The sequence below is a fragment of the Sinocyclocheilus rhinocerous genome, unplaced genomic scaffold, assembly GCF_001515625.1.
Source record: "Sinocyclocheilus rhinocerous isolate Xijiao unplaced genomic scaffold, SAMN03320098_v1.1 scaffold1252, whole genome shotgun sequence".
In the NCBI taxonomy this organism is placed as follows: Eukaryota; Metazoa; Chordata; class Actinopteri; order Cypriniformes; family Cyprinidae; genus Sinocyclocheilus; species Sinocyclocheilus rhinocerous.
In genome coordinates, this window is record NW_015640452.1 from 838,064 (window position 1) to 858,685 (window position 20,622).

At 38.5% G+C, this 20,622-nt stretch overlaps 1 protein-coding gene across 1 annotated transcript in view; it reads left to right on the forward strand.

Moving 5' to 3' along the window:
* LOC107752888 (protein FAM117B-like) overlaps window positions 1-20,622 on the forward strand; it is a 45,141-nt gene that overhangs the window by 11,443 nt on the left and 13,076 nt on the right. Inside the window, exons 3-4 of the mRNA XM_016568963.1 lie at window positions 16,062-16,154; window positions 18,092-18,205. Of these exons, the coding sequence (XP_016424449.1) occupies window positions 16,062-16,154; window positions 18,092-18,205 (207 nt within the window). The remainder of the gene's footprint in view (window positions 1-16,061; window positions 16,155-18,091; window positions 18,206-20,622) is intronic.

Consider the following 20,622-nt stretch of genomic DNA (forward strand, 5'->3'; position numbering starts at 1 on the left):
GCATAAAAAATATCTAGAAAGTTACAAATCTCAAAGTCCACTCCAAAGGGAGATATTTCTTTTTTTAAAAATCCCTTTTCAAGAACTACAACGAACGGCTCGTTTGTACTACAGCGTTTGTTTTCCGGGCTTTGTGATATCACAAAGCGGCTCATTGGAATATCATTAAAACGAATTCCCGCCTACAGAAATTCGAATGGTTGGGGGGTGGGGAGGGGTGAGGTGCGATTAGAACGCTTGGTTGAGTGAGTGCATCAGACGAGACGATGAAGAAGAAGTGCTGCTGCAGAGTTAGTGCATCAGAGAAAACGAAGAAGAAGAGCTGCTGTGCAGTAGATGCAAATTTTCGGCATGTCTAGAACAAATCTCAAGTACAACACGACGTAGCTGGGCGCCACGGACAGACGCCGAACGGCGCCGCCAGTGTGCATACACTCGTAGAAAATATTGTATTTGAATTTAAAAAATGTGGCGCGACGCGACTCTGCGCTTCTCGTCCGGTGTGCGACCGCCTGAAACGCTGTTTTTTTCACCTCCGTGCCCAAACGTCTTTGTTTGGGCTTCCGAAAGCGGATGATGTCAGGAAACAGTGGTTGCAATTTATTTTTTAACTCTGTTCCTGAGCATTATAACCCCAATTTGCTATTGTGGGCTGCGCATTTTACTGAGGACAGCTTCCACAACACGAGGGAGTACAGTGCCGGATTCGCCAAAAGCTTTTGTTGAAAGACGGAGCAAGGGGCGTGGCAGTACTGAAACACCGTTTAAGCTGTTCACCAATCACAACGCACTGGGACAGCTAACCAATCACAACACATTTTGTTTTTCGGAAGGCGGACCTTCATCAAACCCAGAACTAATCGAGCCGTTTGTGCCAGGATGGGGAGAAAAGGTATTTTAATAATGTAAATTATGTGAAAAATAATGCGTTTTTCGAACCACCAAGAATGAGAGCATGTTCTAGTACACCCCCAAAATAAAATCAAGACTTTGTAAAAGAGCATAATAGGACCCCTTTAAAGATTAATGTTTCAAATAAAAGCTGTTCTTTAGAGCTTTGTTCATAAAGGAATCTTGAAAAAAACATCTATCGCTGTTTCCACAAAATGTTAATCAGCACAACTGTTTTTAACATTGATAATAATAAGAAATGCTTTTTGAGCAGCAAATCAGTATATTAGAATGATTTCTGAAGGATCATGTGACACTGAAGACTGGAGTAATGATGCTGAAAATTCAGCTTTGCCTTCACAGGAATAAATTACATTTTAAAATATATTCAAATACAAAACAATTCCTTTAAATTGTAATATATTTTCACTATATTTTTAGTTTACTACATTTACTTACATTTTTTTATTTTGTGTCAAAAACAAACTATGCAATATGCATCAGTGTCTGACAATTGTGGGCCTGTAGTGCAACACTGATTGCTAAAGAAAATGCTCAACTGATCTGTCATATTTACTCACCCTCATGTCATTCTAAACCTGTGTGACTTTCTTGTTTCTGAAACACAAAAAGAAGGTTTTTTAATGCCTCAGTGAAAGTCGTTAGGGGTCTGATGTTTTTGGCCAAAGTGAACTTTCATTGTATAGACAAAAACAGTTCTTCAAATTATCTTCTTTTATGTTCTAGAGAATAAATAAAGACATGCAGGCTTGAAACAACATGAGGGTGAGTAAATGATGACAGAATGTACATTTTGGGGTGAACTATCCCTTTAAGGCAAGATAAACATAACACAGTGCTAGTCAAATAAACAAATATTACAATCAATCAGCCTGTGTTAAGCTTGAGTCATAGTTTGCCAGTAGAATAATGCTGTAATTGCACCAAAATAAATACCAACTTTATTAATGGATAAATGCTAAATAAACACCTCTCAAAACAAACCATCATTCTTTTACCTCTGGTGTGGTGAGTGTGTATGCCACACAGATGTGTTCTCACATGCACACTCTTGCCTTTATTTGTCAGCAGCTATTAACATCTATTACTCTGGGATTTTAATGTTGTTTTTCCACAGGTCCAAACACAGACGTTAATTTAGCATTTTACAAAAGAACTGACTTTAACTACAAAATAAGAGAAGTATAATGTGAAAGTTATTATACATGAAAAAAGATGAAGTCTGGAGAGAGAGAGAGAGAGAGAGAGAGAGTGAAAAGGAGGAAGCCTCTCCCTGGTTTGTTGAGAGATGAGAGGAAACTGCAGCATATTTCTGGTGAAGGCAGACCGTCCACCATCAAGCTGCATTCTTTCCTGAAGCTGCCTGTTTTTTCCAGCTTATTTTTTCCCCCCAGAAACACCACAGGGCCAGTATGTATCTGAACATTAAAACGTTCACACTGAAAGTTTTGCACAGCAAAAAAAAATAATTTTCTTAATTATTTACTGCTGTTCTTTCGACAAATGAGTTATTGATTTGAGTCCGATATAATGACTGAAGAGGCATATATTAAAAAATAAGTGATGTCAGAGGCATGGTGTTTATTTAGATCACTCAAACCCAGTCCCCACGTCATGAGAAAGAGCATCACAGATTGAAGAGCATCACACTCTTACCCTCTTTCATCAAAGCCTGAGCTTATGTGTGAGTCAGTGTGTGTGTGTGTGTGTTTTTCCTCTGGAGACCCCAGACCTCCACCCAGCTCTTTTTGTCAGCAGTGTGTCTGTCTCACAATGAGTGCAAAGGGAACTTAGCGAGTTGGAGGCGAGTGTGGAATTTGGCTGACATTTGCAGAGCTTGCTCTTTCTCCCTGGACCATCATGCCAAAATAGCCAGATCTTGGATCCAAACAACGGTGTCAGTTGCCAAGGAGCTGAGCTCACACCTAGTGACCAAACAACAACATGGAATGAAGGCATTTGCTGCTCTCCCTGAGAAATATGCAGCCACACACACACATGAATGCGCTCTGTGTGAATCTGTATACACCAGCTATAACAGATTTATAGCCAATACAGGATCGGCAGAGTGTGCGTTCTGTAACGTAGCGGTATTGTACTTCTATGGACTGCACGGCACAAGTGTTGAAGCTGCTAGATCCAGTGCTGTAGGTTATGTTTCATGCTTTGTCAGACGCCCTGAGAAAGTCATGGGAGGGGAAATAGAGATGAGTTCTACATGAGCCTTCTGCCACGGCGCATCATAATTACAATAATAAGGAAACCTGATCAGACACGCACGCTAAACTGTTCTCAAGGAGCCAGACCTGAAAACTTCCTCATTTAAGATAAATGAGTGCTGAAATTACATCAGCTCACACCCTTGGGGAAGAGGCCGGATCCTTGGAATGAAATTGATGTAACTTTTTTTTTTTTTTTTTTTACCATGTAGCAACATTTCTCATGGTTATAGACTGGCCCTCTGGGTGTCTGATGGAGAAAGGTTACTACTCATTTTTGAAGCTTACAAGGAGAAATGTGACTCTGCAGAGGCATTTGTGAGGAAATACATTGTCATACTGCTTTTAGTAGTGCTTGTTAGTGCTTGTTGTTATTACCGTTGCTCATAGGCAGAGCTGAACAAACCCTTTGGTACGTCACCTTTTGAGCTGCTAACAAGATTGATATCTCAAATAGTGTGACTTAGGGATAGAAATCATGAAGAATGTATTAATGCCAATACCTACCTTTTCCAAGTAGTGATTTTATTTCTTTCTTTTTTTTAAATAAAGTAATATTTTAAAAATAAAGAAATAAAAATTAAAGCAATTCCATTGCCAAATGGTGAGATCATTTCAATTAATACATGCAAAACTTTTAAGTCTTTAATAAGTCTTTACAATATTTAGCCTTAATGATATGTTAAATATCTATACTAAACAAAGAAATAATGTGAAAAGGAACTGACCATTAAATGATTGTCCATATTACTAGTATCTTACTTGTCTATGCCTTTGCGCTCACCTGTGCTGCTTTTTAATCGTTTTTCTATGTAAAAATGCTCTAGATGTATGTATTTGCTTTTTTTAATTTAATTTAATTTTTAATTTTTTGCTTTTTCCACATTTTTAAGATGCCATGTCAAGTTAAAAGAAGCTCCGGTTTTGAAAACATGCCTCAAAACCCTGCATTCTTTTCCATTCTTCTGCACTGTGCCTCACATTTTTAAACTCAAGATTAGGCTACATTCTGTGTGAACAGCCCCTATGCAGATGTTCACACTGCAAGCCTTTGTGCTCAATTCAGATTTATTGTCCAGATCCGATTTTTTTTTTTTTAAGTGTGTTTGAAATCAGATTTGAGTGTGAAGTGTTTATGGTCCTGAACTGACCCACATGTGCAAAAGAACAAAAACAAAGACACCACACAGCACCCTGTCATAGGGAACTGACACTTAAATCAGTGTTTACACATTCATTTATAAGCTGTTATGCTGCGGAATCAAGTGAATTTGTGTGTAGCCAATAAGGAGGACACAGATGATGATGAGAACAAAGCTTTTGTAGTTTTCATAATTTCATTTGAAGTTTTGCTTGTGTAGAGCTGTCACCATAATGCACCTCACTGTCCCTTCACTGACTACAGTCCTGGCTGTCTTCCATGTTAACTGAGTGACCAAAGAGCTTCCGCTATTTAAAATCTTTGGTGTGGCTCCTGTCAGTGCAGAATTGTGATAAATGTCAATCTAGAGTGACATAAAAGTTGCATTAATTACAATTTGACTGTTCCAATTGAGGTTGCATTGAAAAACATCAGACCTGTATCTGATTATTACCACATATGGAAGTGGCCCAAATCAGAAACAAAAAAACCCCCTTGGATTCCATGTGGTGTGCGCTGTTCAAACTGTTATGGGGGGAAAAAACAGGTCTGAGAAATATGAGCAAAAACTCAGATTTGGGCCACTTTTGCCTGCAGTCTAATTAATACGTAGCCTAAAAAATATGATGTTAAATTTGACTTGCAGGAAGATAAAACAGCCAGTAAATCCCACATACTTCCTTTGAAGGAGGGACTTTACTCATTTACAGAGTTCAGAATAGCATAGTGACTTGTGGGTGGGCTCCTTTGACTAAGCAACCACCCAAAACACCTTAGCAACATGTCAACAACATTTTATCAATGCACTGGCAACCCCCCAGAACATTTGCACAGGCAACCGCCACTAGCATTTCCTGCAGAAGACTTAATGCCATGTCTACATGAACATCCTTTCATGTGTAATGAGGACCACCCATTACTGGACTTAGTTTTGTTTTGATATGTGTGGAATGTGTGAACCATCAGAGCGCTATCCATTCATGAAGATAAATGTGCATGTGAATTCCTTCCCCCAGTGTGCAGAAAGACGTTCACCTACATTAAGCAATCACAGGGATTTTCTGATGTGAGGAGTGTTTTTAGGCCAGAAAATATTGAGTGTTGCCAGGGGGATTTCCATTTGTAAGGTTTACAACATTGTGTACCTGTGGAAGAAAAGCATTAACCTTTAACAAGTGTCCGTGTTACTGCGATCCATTCGTAGCCATGCGCACACTTGGCCAACAAACCACAGTGGCCCTGCCAGCTTTGTTACTTTTTAACAAGAAAGTTATTTTTGTCATGATAATCCCCTTCTGCACTGACAGGCTAAAATTCTGAACTATTTTCCAACACTGGTGTTCAGTGTTCAGAAAGCCTGTTGTAAATTTGACACCCTCTCAGTAGCAGGCCTTGTGTTCCAGTCCAGCCGAAAGAGAGACAGGTGAATACCGAGTAACAGCCACTGTTGCCAACTCTCGCGAGACGAATAAGCAACCGCTGCTTCAAAAACAAGCCCAAAACAAGCCCAATATTTTTTTGATGATTTATTATCATCAATGTTATTTATTATCAATTATTTATTACCAATAAATGAGCCTGCAACATATTAAGCTGAAACCACTCTTTTATCTGAAAAGCAAAAACAGAAGCTATTTTACAAAAATCAGCAAACTGCAACAAAAATGGGAACAAAACTCATCTCCAATCACCTGTGAGCAGAATAGGATTGGAGAAAAGGAGAAAAACACAAGAGCTTCAAAGGGGAACTGTAACATAGCCACATCTGCAGCACTTATATTATTGCACTGGTTGGCTATTAACTGCGAGCAGACAGAGTGTCATTCAATGAATTGGAGAATACGGCGGACATAAATAAAGAAACGAAGTTGCTTGTCAGATTTCCCTAACAAGCAACCATATTTTTTTTAAATAAGCCCAAAAAACCGCAACCCGCGACCTGGGATTTTTTCAAGCAACTTATATCTAACCTAATACGCGGACTTGGCAACTATGGTAACAGCCCGTCCAAGGGGAATTCACGACTTGTATTCTCCTCTGTATGTGAGCTCATAGGGTTACAGAAAAGCTTAGCTGGCAGATTATCCAGACAGTGCTCGGCACTCCGGTGAGGACCTGAAACTGCCTTCTATCAGGGTTCCTAATATAGTTTTGGAAGTCTCCTACAGCAGGTTTACATGCATGCAAGAAAACATTTTAGTTTTCTCATAGTATACATTTAATTTTGATTCGTTCAAAGCATTTCAAAGAATCAGTTTCTCTAAACCCCTCCTTTCCGTGAGCCTACACTGCTCTGATTGGTTAGATGTTCTAGTCCTTTGTGATTGGTCTACTGCGTACAGCGTATACTACAGTGTTTGAGGGCGGGTCAAGTTGTTCGCGGACAATGTAGAACATAGGCGGGCATTATTCAAATTTATTACACGCTCTGTGGAATACTTGATTCTGATTGGTCAGTCGCGACATTCCGAGGTGTGTTATCCCTCGATAACAACCGGTAAAAACTAATAACACAGGCTCATCCGGGTAACTGAAGTCGGCGCTATATTCTTACTAGGAACTGTTTTTTCTTGGTGGAAGCTTTGCATTTGTTTAGCTAATAAAATATTAAAACTCGATTCAAAATGGTGTACAATTATTTAATTATGTCATCCTGGTATCGCAGACTCGCTCTCGTTTCATACAAACGCAGCTGCTGCCATTTTGCTACGATTGCTTTGTACGCTGTAATGGATTATAAGATAACTAACAAACTGGTAAGATTTGAAGACATTTTCGTCTTAAATCTTTCATCGCCATAATTATTTATGTGGTGAAATGTTGTGTAATAAGTGGTTTGACTGCATCGTATCCCTTAAATGTCCGTCTAGTCTTAACTGCTTGCTCGCAAATGCTGTTTTTAATTGGAAGCTTTGCGTTCAAATATTTCAACTCAAATCAATATTTCGTGTCTAATTATTTACTTGTGTGGCAAGTAGCCGTGTAATAAGCGGGATAATGTGCATCCAGCCGGTTGTTATCGCAGAATAACCCCCGACAGGGTGACCAGGACCCCGACACGAAGCAACTGGCTGGATGTACATTATCCCTTACGTGCGTGTGTTATGGAAGTGAGACTGGAATTCCTGATGACTCATTTAGGTTGTTCAGAGTCGATTCTTTTTTCTTTTCTTTTTTTGAGAGACAATAATTTATTTATCGTGTTGGCTTCACAACTTTGCAGACCGTTTACATTCACAGACAGCTACATTACACACTACATGAAAGGTAATATTCGAAAATGCATAATAGGGGCACTTTAAAACAAAAAAAAAAAGTCTGAATGTCATTAGGTAAAAGGATTCTTTTGAATATAATTATCAAAACAGTTATAAACAACATTTATTTGAAATGGAAATCTTTTGTAACATTATAAATGTCCATATAATATATCCTTGCTGAATAAAAGTATTAATTTCTTAAAAATAAAAATTCATACTGACCCCAAGTTTTAAACGGTACTGTAACAACAGGTCTAGTTCATCACATTAACTATGAACATTGCAATAGTTTTTTTCTTGATTTTGAGCATAATTTCTTGTGGTGTCTTGAAGTCGGCGCTATATTCTTACTAGGAACTGTTTTTTCTTGGTGGAAGCTTTGCATTTGTTTAGCTAATAAAATATTAAAACTCGATTCAAAATTGTGTAAAATTATTTAATTTTGTCATCCCGGTATCGCGGACTCGCTCTCTCGTTTCACACAAACGCAGCTGCTGCCATTTTGCTACGATTGCTTTGTACGCTGTAATGGATTATAAGATAACTAACAAACTGGTAAGATTTGAAGACATTTTCGTCTTAAATCTTTCATCGCCATAATTATTTATGTGGTGAAATGTTGTGTAATAAGTGGTTTGACTGCATCGTATCCCTTAAATGTCCGTCTAGTCTTAACTGCTTGCTCGCAAATGCTGTTTTTAATTGGAAGCTTTGCGTTCAAATATTTCAACTCAAATCAATATTTCGTGTCTAATTATTTACTTGTGTGGCAAGTAGCCGTGTAATAAGCGGGATAATGTGCATCCAGCCGGTTGTTATCGCAGAATAACCCCCGACAGGGTGACCAGGACCCCGACACGAAGCAACTGGCTGGATGTACATTATCCCTTACGTGTAGCTGTTATGGAAGTGAGACTGGAATTCCTGATGACTCATTTAGGTTGTTCAGAGTCGATTCTTTTTTCTTTTCTTTTTTTGAGAGACAATAATTTATTTATCGTGTTGGCTTCACAACTTTGCAGACCGTTTACATTCACAGACAGCTACATTACACACTACATGAAAGGTAATATTCGAAAATGCATAATAGGGGCACTTTAAAACAAAAAAAAAAAGTCTGAATGTCATTAGGTAAAAGGATTCTTTTGAATATAATTATCAAAACAGTTATAAACAACATTTATTTGAAATGGAAATCTTTTGTAACATTATAAATGTCCATATAATATATCCTTGCTGAATAAAAGTATTAATTTCTTAAAAATAAAAATTCATACTGACCCCAAGTTTTAAACGGTACTGTAACAACAGGTCTAGTTCATCACATTAACTATGAACATTGCAATAGTTTTTTTCTTGATTTTGAGCATAATTTCTTGTGGTGTCTTTCTTTCTTAATGAAACTTGGTTTGATATTTTGTTTCTTCTGTAGCGTTTCATGTAAGTGTGACTTAAGTGTCCAAATACAGATACCTCACTAGAGGCCATATGACAACGTGCACTTAGGTTGGGTCCTCAGACTTTCAGTTTCAGGCAGGACATGCAAATACTATGATTTACATAGCGGAATTGGGGATTTCCCTTACCCCCTTTTTTTTTCTTGATCTACTGAGTTGATCTACTGTAAAGATGGTGTGTATTTTTTTTTTAATCTTTGTGTCCTTTTCATTCCCACCATCGTTTTGCATGTTTTTTGCGCTTTTTCCATGGTCTACTAAACTCCAGTGACTTTGCTTATGAGTTTTCACTGGCTGACTGGGGTTACATCACACACCTAAGGGCCTCCACTTATGACCTGTGCTTCAAAGCGAGTCCAAACACAGCACCCCTCTGTTTATAAAGAGCCCTTTGTTTCTGTGTTAATCTACTCTGAGCATGGGCCCTACTGTAACTTCAACCCTCTCTCACACAAACACACACACCTATCCCAAATGCAGCCTGATCTAGAAAACCACACTCATGCTTGCCTTAAATGAATGTACCTTTGCCACTGTTTTTTTTCTGTCAAAATACCACACTTCAGTGCATGGTATTTCAAAAAAATGTTGTCACCATGATACCAGAACCATGGTAATACTTTAATCATAAAATAACCTTTTAACTTTTTTACTTAATGTTGGCCTAACTATGGTATTTTGACCAGAATACAAAATATTGGTACCATATCAATTATTGTCAAATTCTGGATTTTTTTTTTATAAGTCTCGGTTGATATCAAATGTGTAATTGTGCATGCTCATTTTTTAAAAATATTTCGATTACATTAACTTTAAGTGAGCATTAGATGACAGTAAATCTTAAAAACACTAATGTAATAACACTGTTAAATGTACTCTTTAGTGATTCTCAAAATTAAAATAAATTTTCCATACTGTACAATATAATGTTGTGATGCCTAAATTGACTTGTAGCATTCAAAATGAGTGAATCATTTTTATTTTTATTTATTTATTTATTTATTTTACTTAGCAAAGTATACCAGTTTCAGTAGCAGTTATTGGCCTTAACATAAATACTTATCAGCTTATTGTCCAGAATTTTAATGCCAGTGCTTACTTATGGTACAGTTGTCTGCAGTGAGTAAGGGCTTTACTGATGTGCCTCTCTTCTGGGTGCAGAAAGAGAGAAAATTAATCTTTGGGTGAGATTTGTAGAAAAGACAAGTCAAACCACACAGTCTTTGCATGCCAAATCCATGGCACAAACTTCTAAATTGGACTGACAGACTGCTTGTGTATCTGTAAACACGTGTGAAAGTGAGTATCACACAGACTGTGTATGTCCTGGCAGGCCTGAGCAGGCAGAGGATCCCTCTGTGCAGCGTACACAGCTGCTGAACAGAGCCGTGTTTGTGTGTAGCCAGCCTGTTCCGCTGGAAATCTTAAACTGCTGGGAAGGAGGAAGTGATCCTGGCAGTTGGCTGCAGCTCTGAGAGCGAGTCAGGAGCTGGGCGTCCCAGTCCTGCACTCAACACAACAGAATCAGTCATGGAGCTGACACACACACACACACACACACACACTTGCAGCAGCATTCAGAAAGAGATGGACTGTTTGTTGTCTATCTTAAAGCAATCAACTAAGCAGTCAGGTTGAGCCATCACAGGCCCGAATAAAGTCACTGTCATAAAATATTCTGGGATTGTAGGAGTGGGCATAAACCTATACTGGAATCAGCTTTTGTGAGGCATCTAAACAAATAAGAGAGGTGCATGTTTGTGTCCATGACTCAGTTTACACTGTGGTGTTTTGGCTGATCACAAATGGTCCGCACTAAATATAAATGTAACCTAGTTTTAATGTAGTTATATTATTTTGAATGTATTTATTTTCATTTCTTTTTAATTTTAATTTATTTTGCTTATAGGATCAACTGAGGCAGATTTTCGTACCAAGTGTAAACAAGCCCATGTGATGCAGGGTAAAATGAATGCCACACCATTACAAAGCGCTTGGTCACCATCCACTTTAACACACATAGAAAAAGAGGAAGCCTGCAGAGAGCATGCAAGAGAGGAGGAGGTAGAAAAAGCAGAAGTGTATAAAGGGAGTAGGCGGCGATGAAGAGGAGGAAAAAGAGATGAAGAAAAGAGGGATCAGACCGAGATGAGTGTGAGGAAACCAGCAGAACAATGGCGAGAGAGAAGCGGAAAAGAGCGATGGAACAAAGAAGCACATGCATGGATTAATTAAACAAAGAAAGAAAGGAATTTAGAGGAATAAATGTTGGGGAGGGGTAGGAGAGGTACGCCTGGGGACAGGAGCCACCGCTCCTCCAGCTAGACTCGTGGAGGTTCACAGGGCATGAAGTTAATTAAGAAGAGAAACTTTATCCTACCGGCTCATTCAGCCACATCTTGCTTTCTCTCTCTCATTGTTTCTTTAGCTCTGTTCTTGTTGTCTCGACTTAAATATTTTCTTTGAACATGTCTGAATTTTACCATGTCTGACATGTTTCCATGAATTCATATATAAAGTCAGCATGAAATCAAATTGACGAGTATTCTTTCCTGATTTTATTGTGCTAAAATAACTTGCGCCACCTCTGAAACACCTTTCCTTTTTGACTGATGTCATCAAGGCCGCTAATGTTGAAATCAACAGGTGCCAGGAGAGTTTCAGAAGAGTTGTTTTTCCTAATCTCCCTATAAACCCTGCTATGTTATGTCAACTTTTCACAATCCATTCTGTTTGTATAGAATTAAATCCTGCCCTACTTTTTTGCCTTCTTGAATATCCAGTTTTACTCTGAAATTCGTAAGACTTTTCATCTGATGTATGTTGTTTTACTTTAAAAACAAAACGAACAGTTCTCATTCTGATGCATGTTTAAATGAAACTGAATGTTTAACTGTAGAAATGTTATGTAAGACGGGATTTAATTTTATCTATCAGATTGGATTGTAAAAAGTGGGGTGTGATATTCAGAGATTCAGAGGTGAAGAGAGCTATTACTTCTTGATAAAAGCAAACATTTAGCTCTTGCACTGGTCGATCATGCAAAAAGACCAGGAACATTTAGTAAGAAAGACATTTTGCTGTAATGTTTTCTTTAAGCCATGTCAGAGGTTTAGCTTTTATCATACAGTGTATATACACTTGTGTGTGTGTCTGCTGACATTAAGTATTTGAAGGGAGTGTGAATCGGAACACATGTCTTTTAAGTGTTGAGAGACTGAGCCTCAAGCTGTACAGAGAGGAGATTCGACTGGTTTCCCTGTCATTTGTGTCCAAGGCCAAAGGAAAGTTTGTCCATTTGTGTGTCTCCCTGATGAACGGACCTGATAATTAATGGTGTGTGAGGATGCTTGCATGAAAACAATCTGTTAAACATGGGTGAATTTTGACACCAGTAAGGAACAAAACAGGATTGCAGTTTTATCATGGTGCACATCACAGAAAAAAAGAGCATGTTCCCTTGTTAAAGTGATTTTGATTGGTTGAGTTTTGACAGCTAATGCCTTGGGTTGTTTCCAGTGCCATAGATTTTATTTTGTCTGTACAGCGTTTTACAGTTTTGGCTCACGCCTTTGAGTGATTGAGAGAGGCTGAGGCAATGAGATTACTTTTCCATACCTCCTCAACATAGGATCACTCCTCATCTGTGCCAGATATCCAAATAAGGCCATAGCTGTCCGGTAATAAATCTCCATACGGAGTTCTAAGTGAAAGTTTGTGAACTTGCTAGTACAGACACGTTGAGTGTATTGGGTGTAGAAAGATCTAGAGTTGTTTATGGTGTAAACCCACAGGCTGAATCTCTGGTGTCGTGCCGTTAACGGCAACGGGAGGCTGCACTTACCAAGTAGGGCGGGACGAAGACAAGTCCTGATAAAGAGGTTTCCAAACAAATCTTGTGTTTGTGTGTGTGTGTGTTGTGATGCCCACTACACATTAGTGTTTGTGTTGTACTCCTAGTGAGATAATGTGTGTGATTGCGTGCCAATATGTGATTTGAGTACATGATTAGTAAGGCCATGGTGTACATACTCACAGCTGAGCGATTCCCATGACTGTCTAGGCTGACGTGGACTACTGATTATTATAAGAGCTGTAGGCGACTGAAGTATTTCCCGGTTGTGTGTTAGCAACTTTACCAAAAACTAGTTTTTCCACACAGAATGCTGTTTTGGTGAATTATGTCAAATGTTTGGCAAATATTATTTGTGTTTTCTGCTCTTATTTGGGGATTCCGAGGCAGGTTTTTTCAGTTTGACAGCTCTCTGAGGGCAGATTGGCATTAAAACCCATACTACTTACAAAATACTTACTATTTCTTCAGTATGTGGTTTGTATGTTCATAGTTTACAGTACACATTTTCTGTACCCATGGAATACCAGAATGATTTACTACAATTGCTAAAATGATCAGTATAAAAAAGTCACACTGCAAAGAATATAGTATCCTAAAGTGCAAGGTCTCTTTCTTGGCTCATTATTTGACTGGATTGCCACAAGTTAATTATTTTAATTTAAATGATTAAGGATTAAGTTAAAGTTGGATTCAAAAGTTATATATTCATTGTATGTCCCAGATGATAGCTGGATGCCACTTGTTGAATTAATCTAGACAACAATCTAGCAAACTACTGTTTGAAACATTTATAGTTCGTAATATGTTATCATATTGCTATCAGCAGTTCACATACATTTTTTTTTATTTAAATGTGCATAAAGTATATATACAGTAGTTCCTGCTCTAGATTTGTGATTCATCACTGACCACCTGAGTATTAGCTTTTTATCTTCAGCATTGGTCAAATTGGGAGTTTGATATATCAGAGAATATAATGACGCTTAAAACCCGTTTTCATTTGAAGCATGCTGGGTTTTTTTTTTAAGTATAGATTTTTTTATGTTGACCTTCAGTTTCGTCATCATTATATAAAAGTAATTATTGGTATATGCATCCTTAGTTTCAACAAATTATGCTTATATTTATGTGTGTGTACAGTCCTGAAGACTGCCTGCGTTGTACTCATAGTGAGATAATGTGTGTGATTGCGTGCCAATATGTGATTTGAGTACATGATTAGTAAGGCCATGGTGTACATACTCACAGCTGAGCGATTCCCATGACTGTCTAGGCTGACGTGGACTACTGATTATTATAAGAGCTGTAGGCGACTGAAGTATTTCCCGGTTGTGTGTTAGCAACTTTACCAAAAACTAGTTTTTCCACACAGAATGCTGTTTTGGTGAATTATGTCAAATGTTTGGCAAATATTATTTGTGTTTTCTGCTCTTATTTGGGGATTCCGAGGCAGGTTTTTTCAGTTTGACAGCTCTCTGAGGGCAGATTGGCATTAAAACCCATACTACTTACAAAATACTTACTATTTCTTCAGTATGTGGTTTGTATGTTCATAGTTTACAGTACACATTTTCTGTACCCATGGAATACCAGAATGATTTACTACAATTGCTAAAATGATCAGTATAAAAAAGTCACACTGCAAAGAATATAGTATCCTAAAGTGCAAGGTCTCTTTCTTGGCTCATTATTTGACTGGATTGCCACAAGTTAATTATTTTAATTTAAATGATTAAGGATTAAGTTAAAGTTGGATTCAAAAGTTATATATTCATTGTATGTCCCAGATGATAGCTGGATGCCACTTGTTGAATTAATCTAGACAACAATCTAGCAAACTACTGTTTGAAACATTTATAGTTCGTAATATGTTATCATATTGCTATCAGCAGTTCACATACATTTTTTTTTATTTAAATGAATGTGCATAATATATACAGTAGTTCCTGCTCTAGATTTGTGATTCATCACTGACCACCTGAGTATTAGCTTTTTATCTTCAGTCAAATTGGGAGTTTGATATATCAGAGAATATAATGACGCTTAAAACCCGTTTTCATTTGAAGCATGCTGGGGGTTTTTTTTAAGTATAGATTTTTTTATGTTGACCTTCAGTTTCGTCATCATTATATAAAAGTAATTATTGGTATATGCATCCTTAGTTTCAACAAATTATGCTTATATTTATGTGTGTGTACAGTCCTGAAGACTGCACCCGTCTCTGCTCTGGCTGCAGTGTTTGCGGTTATCTTTTTAGAGAGCTATATCACACTTGAGCGATAGAGACTTCACTCAAAGGAAGCTCAGAGCCAGCCGCCCTACGCCCTTTGTGCCTCTCCATTCTCGTCTTTGGCAACAGCAGCTGTATTTTTACATTTAGGAAGGAAGTTTGCAAAGAAGTTACACCAACCATGTTCCGTGTAAAGATGAGCATTAAACGGTTTGTATACAGGATAAAGTCCTAAATTAGATTCACCATCCCCTGGCTTCGTGCCTTCACTGGTGTGTGTGCGTGGGTGATCTCTCCTGTCAGGGGTCTTTTTGTGACATTGTGCATGAATGAATTTAAAGGGCAGGCTAGACAGCCCATTGATATGGTCATAAAACACGAGAAGCATGGAGATCTCCTTTTTTTTAGTTTTTTCTAACCGTAAAAACAGCTCTTTGCAATGGTGTACAGAGCCCAAAATTAACTTTATGCCACACCTGGCAAAGTTTTATATGTACTGTATATGTATATATTTTTATGTCCCAGTTGGAAGTGCAAATATTATATATCATACGCAAGATGAGCCTATTGTCGAAACATCATGATTTTCTTCCTCTTGTTTTGGTTTTGTTGGCTTAATGAAAAAAATAAGAACAAAAAAAGCCATCACATGGAGTTCTGGCAAAAACAACAAAACGTAAAACGTCCTTGATAAACTTCTGATTACATTTCCACTGACGTAAAAGACATGCACGTCGATTGGATTTACATGACTCACACAATTTCATTTAAACCAGGTAATGCTGCAATTCCCAAAGTTACAAGCTAAAAAGTAACCACAATTTTTATTCTCAGTTGGCTTTGACGAGTGTAAGCAACCTTATTACTTTGGATAAGAGTCAAAAGACTGTATCAGCATACTCATGAATCAAGAAACAATATGATGCTGTGATTATCAAAACGTATTGTTGTTTCATGTCTGACAGCCCCATGTGTGTCTCCCACAGACCCCCAGCGCCTGGGCCGATGAATGCGGAGAGAAGAAGAGGGGCTGTCACAAGCGCTCAGCCTCCTGCGGCAGCACTGACCAGCTAAAAGAGGTCAGGATGCGTTTAGGGCCTGATCTCCTTTCCTCCCCCGCGCTTTGTTCCATTCAGCAGAAGCAGGGCCGGGGCTGGACCCCCTCGTTGTCTTTCTCTCCCCCTTGTGAGATTGTGGATGAGGAGACGGGGCAGCAACAGGCTGTTGGGGGTGGTGGGGAGGGGAAGATGGAGGCTGTGTCATTATCATATTATTGGCAGGCTTTAGTGAACCAGAAGCAGCCTGGTGTCACCTCGCATTACACCCTCCCTTCCTCCTGTTTGTGTGTGCACCCTTCCTTCCCCTGTCACATCCACCAGTGGCTTCATACACTGTTCTCTCTATTCAGCCTGTCTTCTTCCTCTCTTCCACCACTTCATGGGTCTCCTCCCTTCATATATCTCTGCTGTGCCTCTTAAGTGCCAGGGTTTCACAGGTGTCTGTACGTACATTATCTTCTGCCACTTGTTATCTCAACTGCCATCTCTCACCGCTCAGTCGACTCTATACTCTAGTGTGTGTACTAGTGTTCTACTTCATAGTTAATCATTCTCTAAACAGTGAGCAGGTCATATGTGCACTCACTAAAAAACAGCCTACCTAGAAAACGTTTCTAGATATCATAGGAAAGTTGGCCTGGCATATCATGTTTTATCTAAATTCTAAGGCAGTAGACAGATGTTTACCCCAGAACTAACAGATTCTACTTGGAGCCATTCAGAGCTGGATGGGTGGATGGATGGATAGGTAGGTGGGTGGATGGATGGATGGATGGATGAATAGGTAGGTGGATGGATTGATAGGTAAGTGGATAGATGGATTGATGCATGGATGGATAGGTAGATGAATGGATGAATGGGTAGGTGGATGGATGATGGATAGATGGATAGATGAATGGGTGGGTGGATGGATGGATTGATGGATGGATAGTTAGGTGGATTGATGATAGCTAGATGCATGGGTGGATGGAAGGATAAGTAGGTAGGTGGATGAATGGATGAATAGGTAGATGAATGGATGGATAGGTAGGTTATGGATAGACGGAGCTATGGATGAATGGATGAAAGAAACTGAATGAGAGGAACTGGAAGCTTGTTAAAGCTAGTTTTTAACTAGTAAATACAGGTCTTAAAAAGATGTGAACGGTACAAAGAAGTAAGGATCTTGTAATTACAGTAATGAACAGTGATATTTGCTGCCTATGCAGACCATTTCAGATTAATCAAATGTGAGGTTCAGTTTCAGTTAGGATGCTCCCTTAGAAAGTATCTGCCTCAGTAGGCAGTGAAGACCTCTTGTAGATTTGGAACGGAGCTGTTGTGTCTGGTACAAACATGACATAATGTACCTTCTCAAACGAGCATCAAACAACACAAACAACTCTTCACCACAGTCACACACACACACAAAGCCCACAGGGACCCATTAAGCCCTGGTCAGAAACGCTTCTGTGGGAATTAATGTTGTCACATCCTGGGTGCTACAGGTGAGATTATTTTAACATATAAGGGTTTCGCTCATAGCCACTATTCACGGACTTGAGGCTGGGTTTAACTCGACATCCGATCCCATCTGGACATGTATTGCCTTCCTCTTTCCTAGGCTGGGGTAAAGAGAGAGTGAGCGGTAGGGTGTATCTGTTTTCTGTTTAATAAAGGAAATAGTACTAACGCAGTCAATCATAATTGTTTTTGAAAGCATGTGTTTTGGGGTGGAGAGAGGGTTTGGGTGTTTATTTGTGTACATAATGGATTACTTGAATGCAATGAGGAATGCAGTGCCATGAGACAATCAATAATCCCATCTGACCCTGGGCTCTGACTCACTCAGTGCTAGAGTTTAATAAGACATAACATACAGTCATTATTGCAGAATAATAATTTATCCAAGCAAGATAGATTTGAATGTTCACTTGAAGTGAGGAATATTGTCTGTCCTGACAATCTCTCTGTTTCAGATTGTGAAGCTGAGGCAGCAGCTCCAGCGCAGTAAACACAGCAGCCGTCACCATCACGACAAGGAGCGCAAATCTCCCTTCAATGGCAACCATGCTGCTTTCAGCCAGTCACAGGTTAGTTCTTTCTCATCTGCTCTGATCCCTGCAGACCTGGTGGAGGAGTTTACCTGGGGTGGTGTGGTGATGGTTACCAACAGGAACTCTGTTATTTCTGAGTCTCTCTCTCCTTCTCTCTCTCATAGAATGAGTTTTTACCTCTATAGCAGTGACCCAGCAACCATAAGCTGATGGTATACCAGTTTGTTTGTTTTTGGTTTTTTGTTTGTTTGTTTGTTTTTTTTGCCAAATTTATTAGTATGTACTGCATATATATTACCTTTTAAAAGTTTGGGGCCAGTAAGATTTTTAAAATGTTTTTGAAACAAATCTCTTATGCTCACCATGGCTGCATTTATTTGATCAGAATTATGGTAAAACAGTAATATTGTGAAATATTATTACGAATTAAAATAACTGTTTATTATTTTAATATATTCTTAAATATAATTTATTCCTGTCACGACAAAGCTAAATTTTCAGCATCATTACTCCAGTCTTCAGTGTCATATGATCCTTCAGAAATTATTCTAATATGCTGACTTGCTGCTCAAGACACATTTCGTATTATTAATGATGAAAACGGTTTTCAGGATTTTTATGATGAATAGAGAACAGCATTTATTTGAAATAGAAATATTTTGTAACATTGTAACCATCTTCACTTTTGATCAATTTAATGTCATTGCTGAATAAAATTAATTTCTTTAAAAAAAACTTACTGACCCCAAATTTATGTGGTATTGTACATTATTTACATGTATTAATTTAGCAGAAGCTTTTTTTCTCCTCGTTGAAAAAAACTCCAGTAGGCCTACATTGCTTAGCTCATTAAAAAGTCCACACGTTTCCTAAAAGTGCCCATAAGACTTTTCATGTCTTCTGAAGTCATACTGTAGCTGTGTGTAATGAACAGACTAAACGTCTTTACTGACTAAAAATCCTCGGCCAGTCAATGATATATTAATGCCACATTAATGATACACAAAAGAGAGAGAAAGTCTGTTTGTTGACATAAACGTAGCACAGTGCAGTGAGTGCACTTAATGCCATATAAGCAGAAGAAGGAACCAAACACAAACGTCGTGTATTATCAACACAGCAGTTTTGAATCTAAAAAAATGATCTAGGAACTAGAAGTGGGCTCCTGTGTCCTCTTTATAATGCCTCCCCATACTTTAAGCTACTGAATTTCTGCATAGTTTCTGCCACGTTCTCTCTCTCACTCATTCTGAAAGCATGAGTGGGTAAGTGTGCATACCACTGAGTATAAGCGTGTCGTGTGTGTGTGTGTGTGTGTGTGCTTTGCTTGCACTCTGGTCTTAATTGGCAAGGCCAGGTGCAGGCTTGCAGGCTGTTTCAGCGTGAAAGACCTCTCTTCATGAAGACAGAAACAGTGAATAAATTACTGTGGTCTGTCGCTTGGCCGTGTCTCCCTCCCTCTCTTCCCTGCCTCCGTCCTTTTCTCTCTCTCGCTCTGTTTTGTGTTTGCCCATGAATTAGTCCAGCATGTGGTGAATGTGCCGCACGCCTGGTCTTTACTGTACTATAGCTGTCAGCCAGTCAATTAAAGGCCACACTCTGCCCGGCCTGCTGGATGTGTGTTTTTGGGGCTCGTTGTGCGGCTGGGACGGTTTTTTTTATTTTATTTTATTTTTTTTAAGTGCATGGGCAGGCTCAAGCACCATCTGTCGTCTCACTGTATTCATCTTTTGTATTTAATCCTCTGAACAGATTCCCCACTCAAAGTCTGTGTTCAGAATGGAATACTAGCTTACTATACACTGGAGGTGCAGTATTCTGTATACATCATGTTGCCTACAACCTTTTTTTTTATTTTTATTTTTTTTATAATTAAACGGTACACATTATATTTAGTTAAATATTTGAAACGGAAGTATAATGAGTCATTGTCACATGACCCCATTACATTCCATGTATAATTAGTGGCATCACGTTATTAACTTGTAAATGAAAATGGTTAAATTACAATTTGTAATTCAATTTTGTGAACAAATGTCTTAACTTTTGGCAGTTTGGGTCAAATAAGGAGTCAGAACAAGGTTGTTTAATTGTGGGATAGCCTTTTCTGTGACATCATTGATAATAAGAAATGTTTATTGAGCACCAATAGTATATTAGAATGATTTCTGAAGGATAATATGACACTGAAGACTTGCAAAATGGCTGCTGAATGAATAAATTACTTTTTAAAAATAAATTAAAATAGTAGTAAAAGTTATTTAAAAACAGTAATAGTTCACAATATTACTGTTTTACTGTGTTTTTGATAAAATAAATGCTGCCTTGGTGAGCTTAAGAAAATGATGTATATCAGTTATTGATTTCATGTATGTTCTGTTTATTGTTTTCAGAAATGTAGCGCTTGTCATCTGTTTACTCTTTGTGCAATCACCACCCCCCCCCCCCCCCCC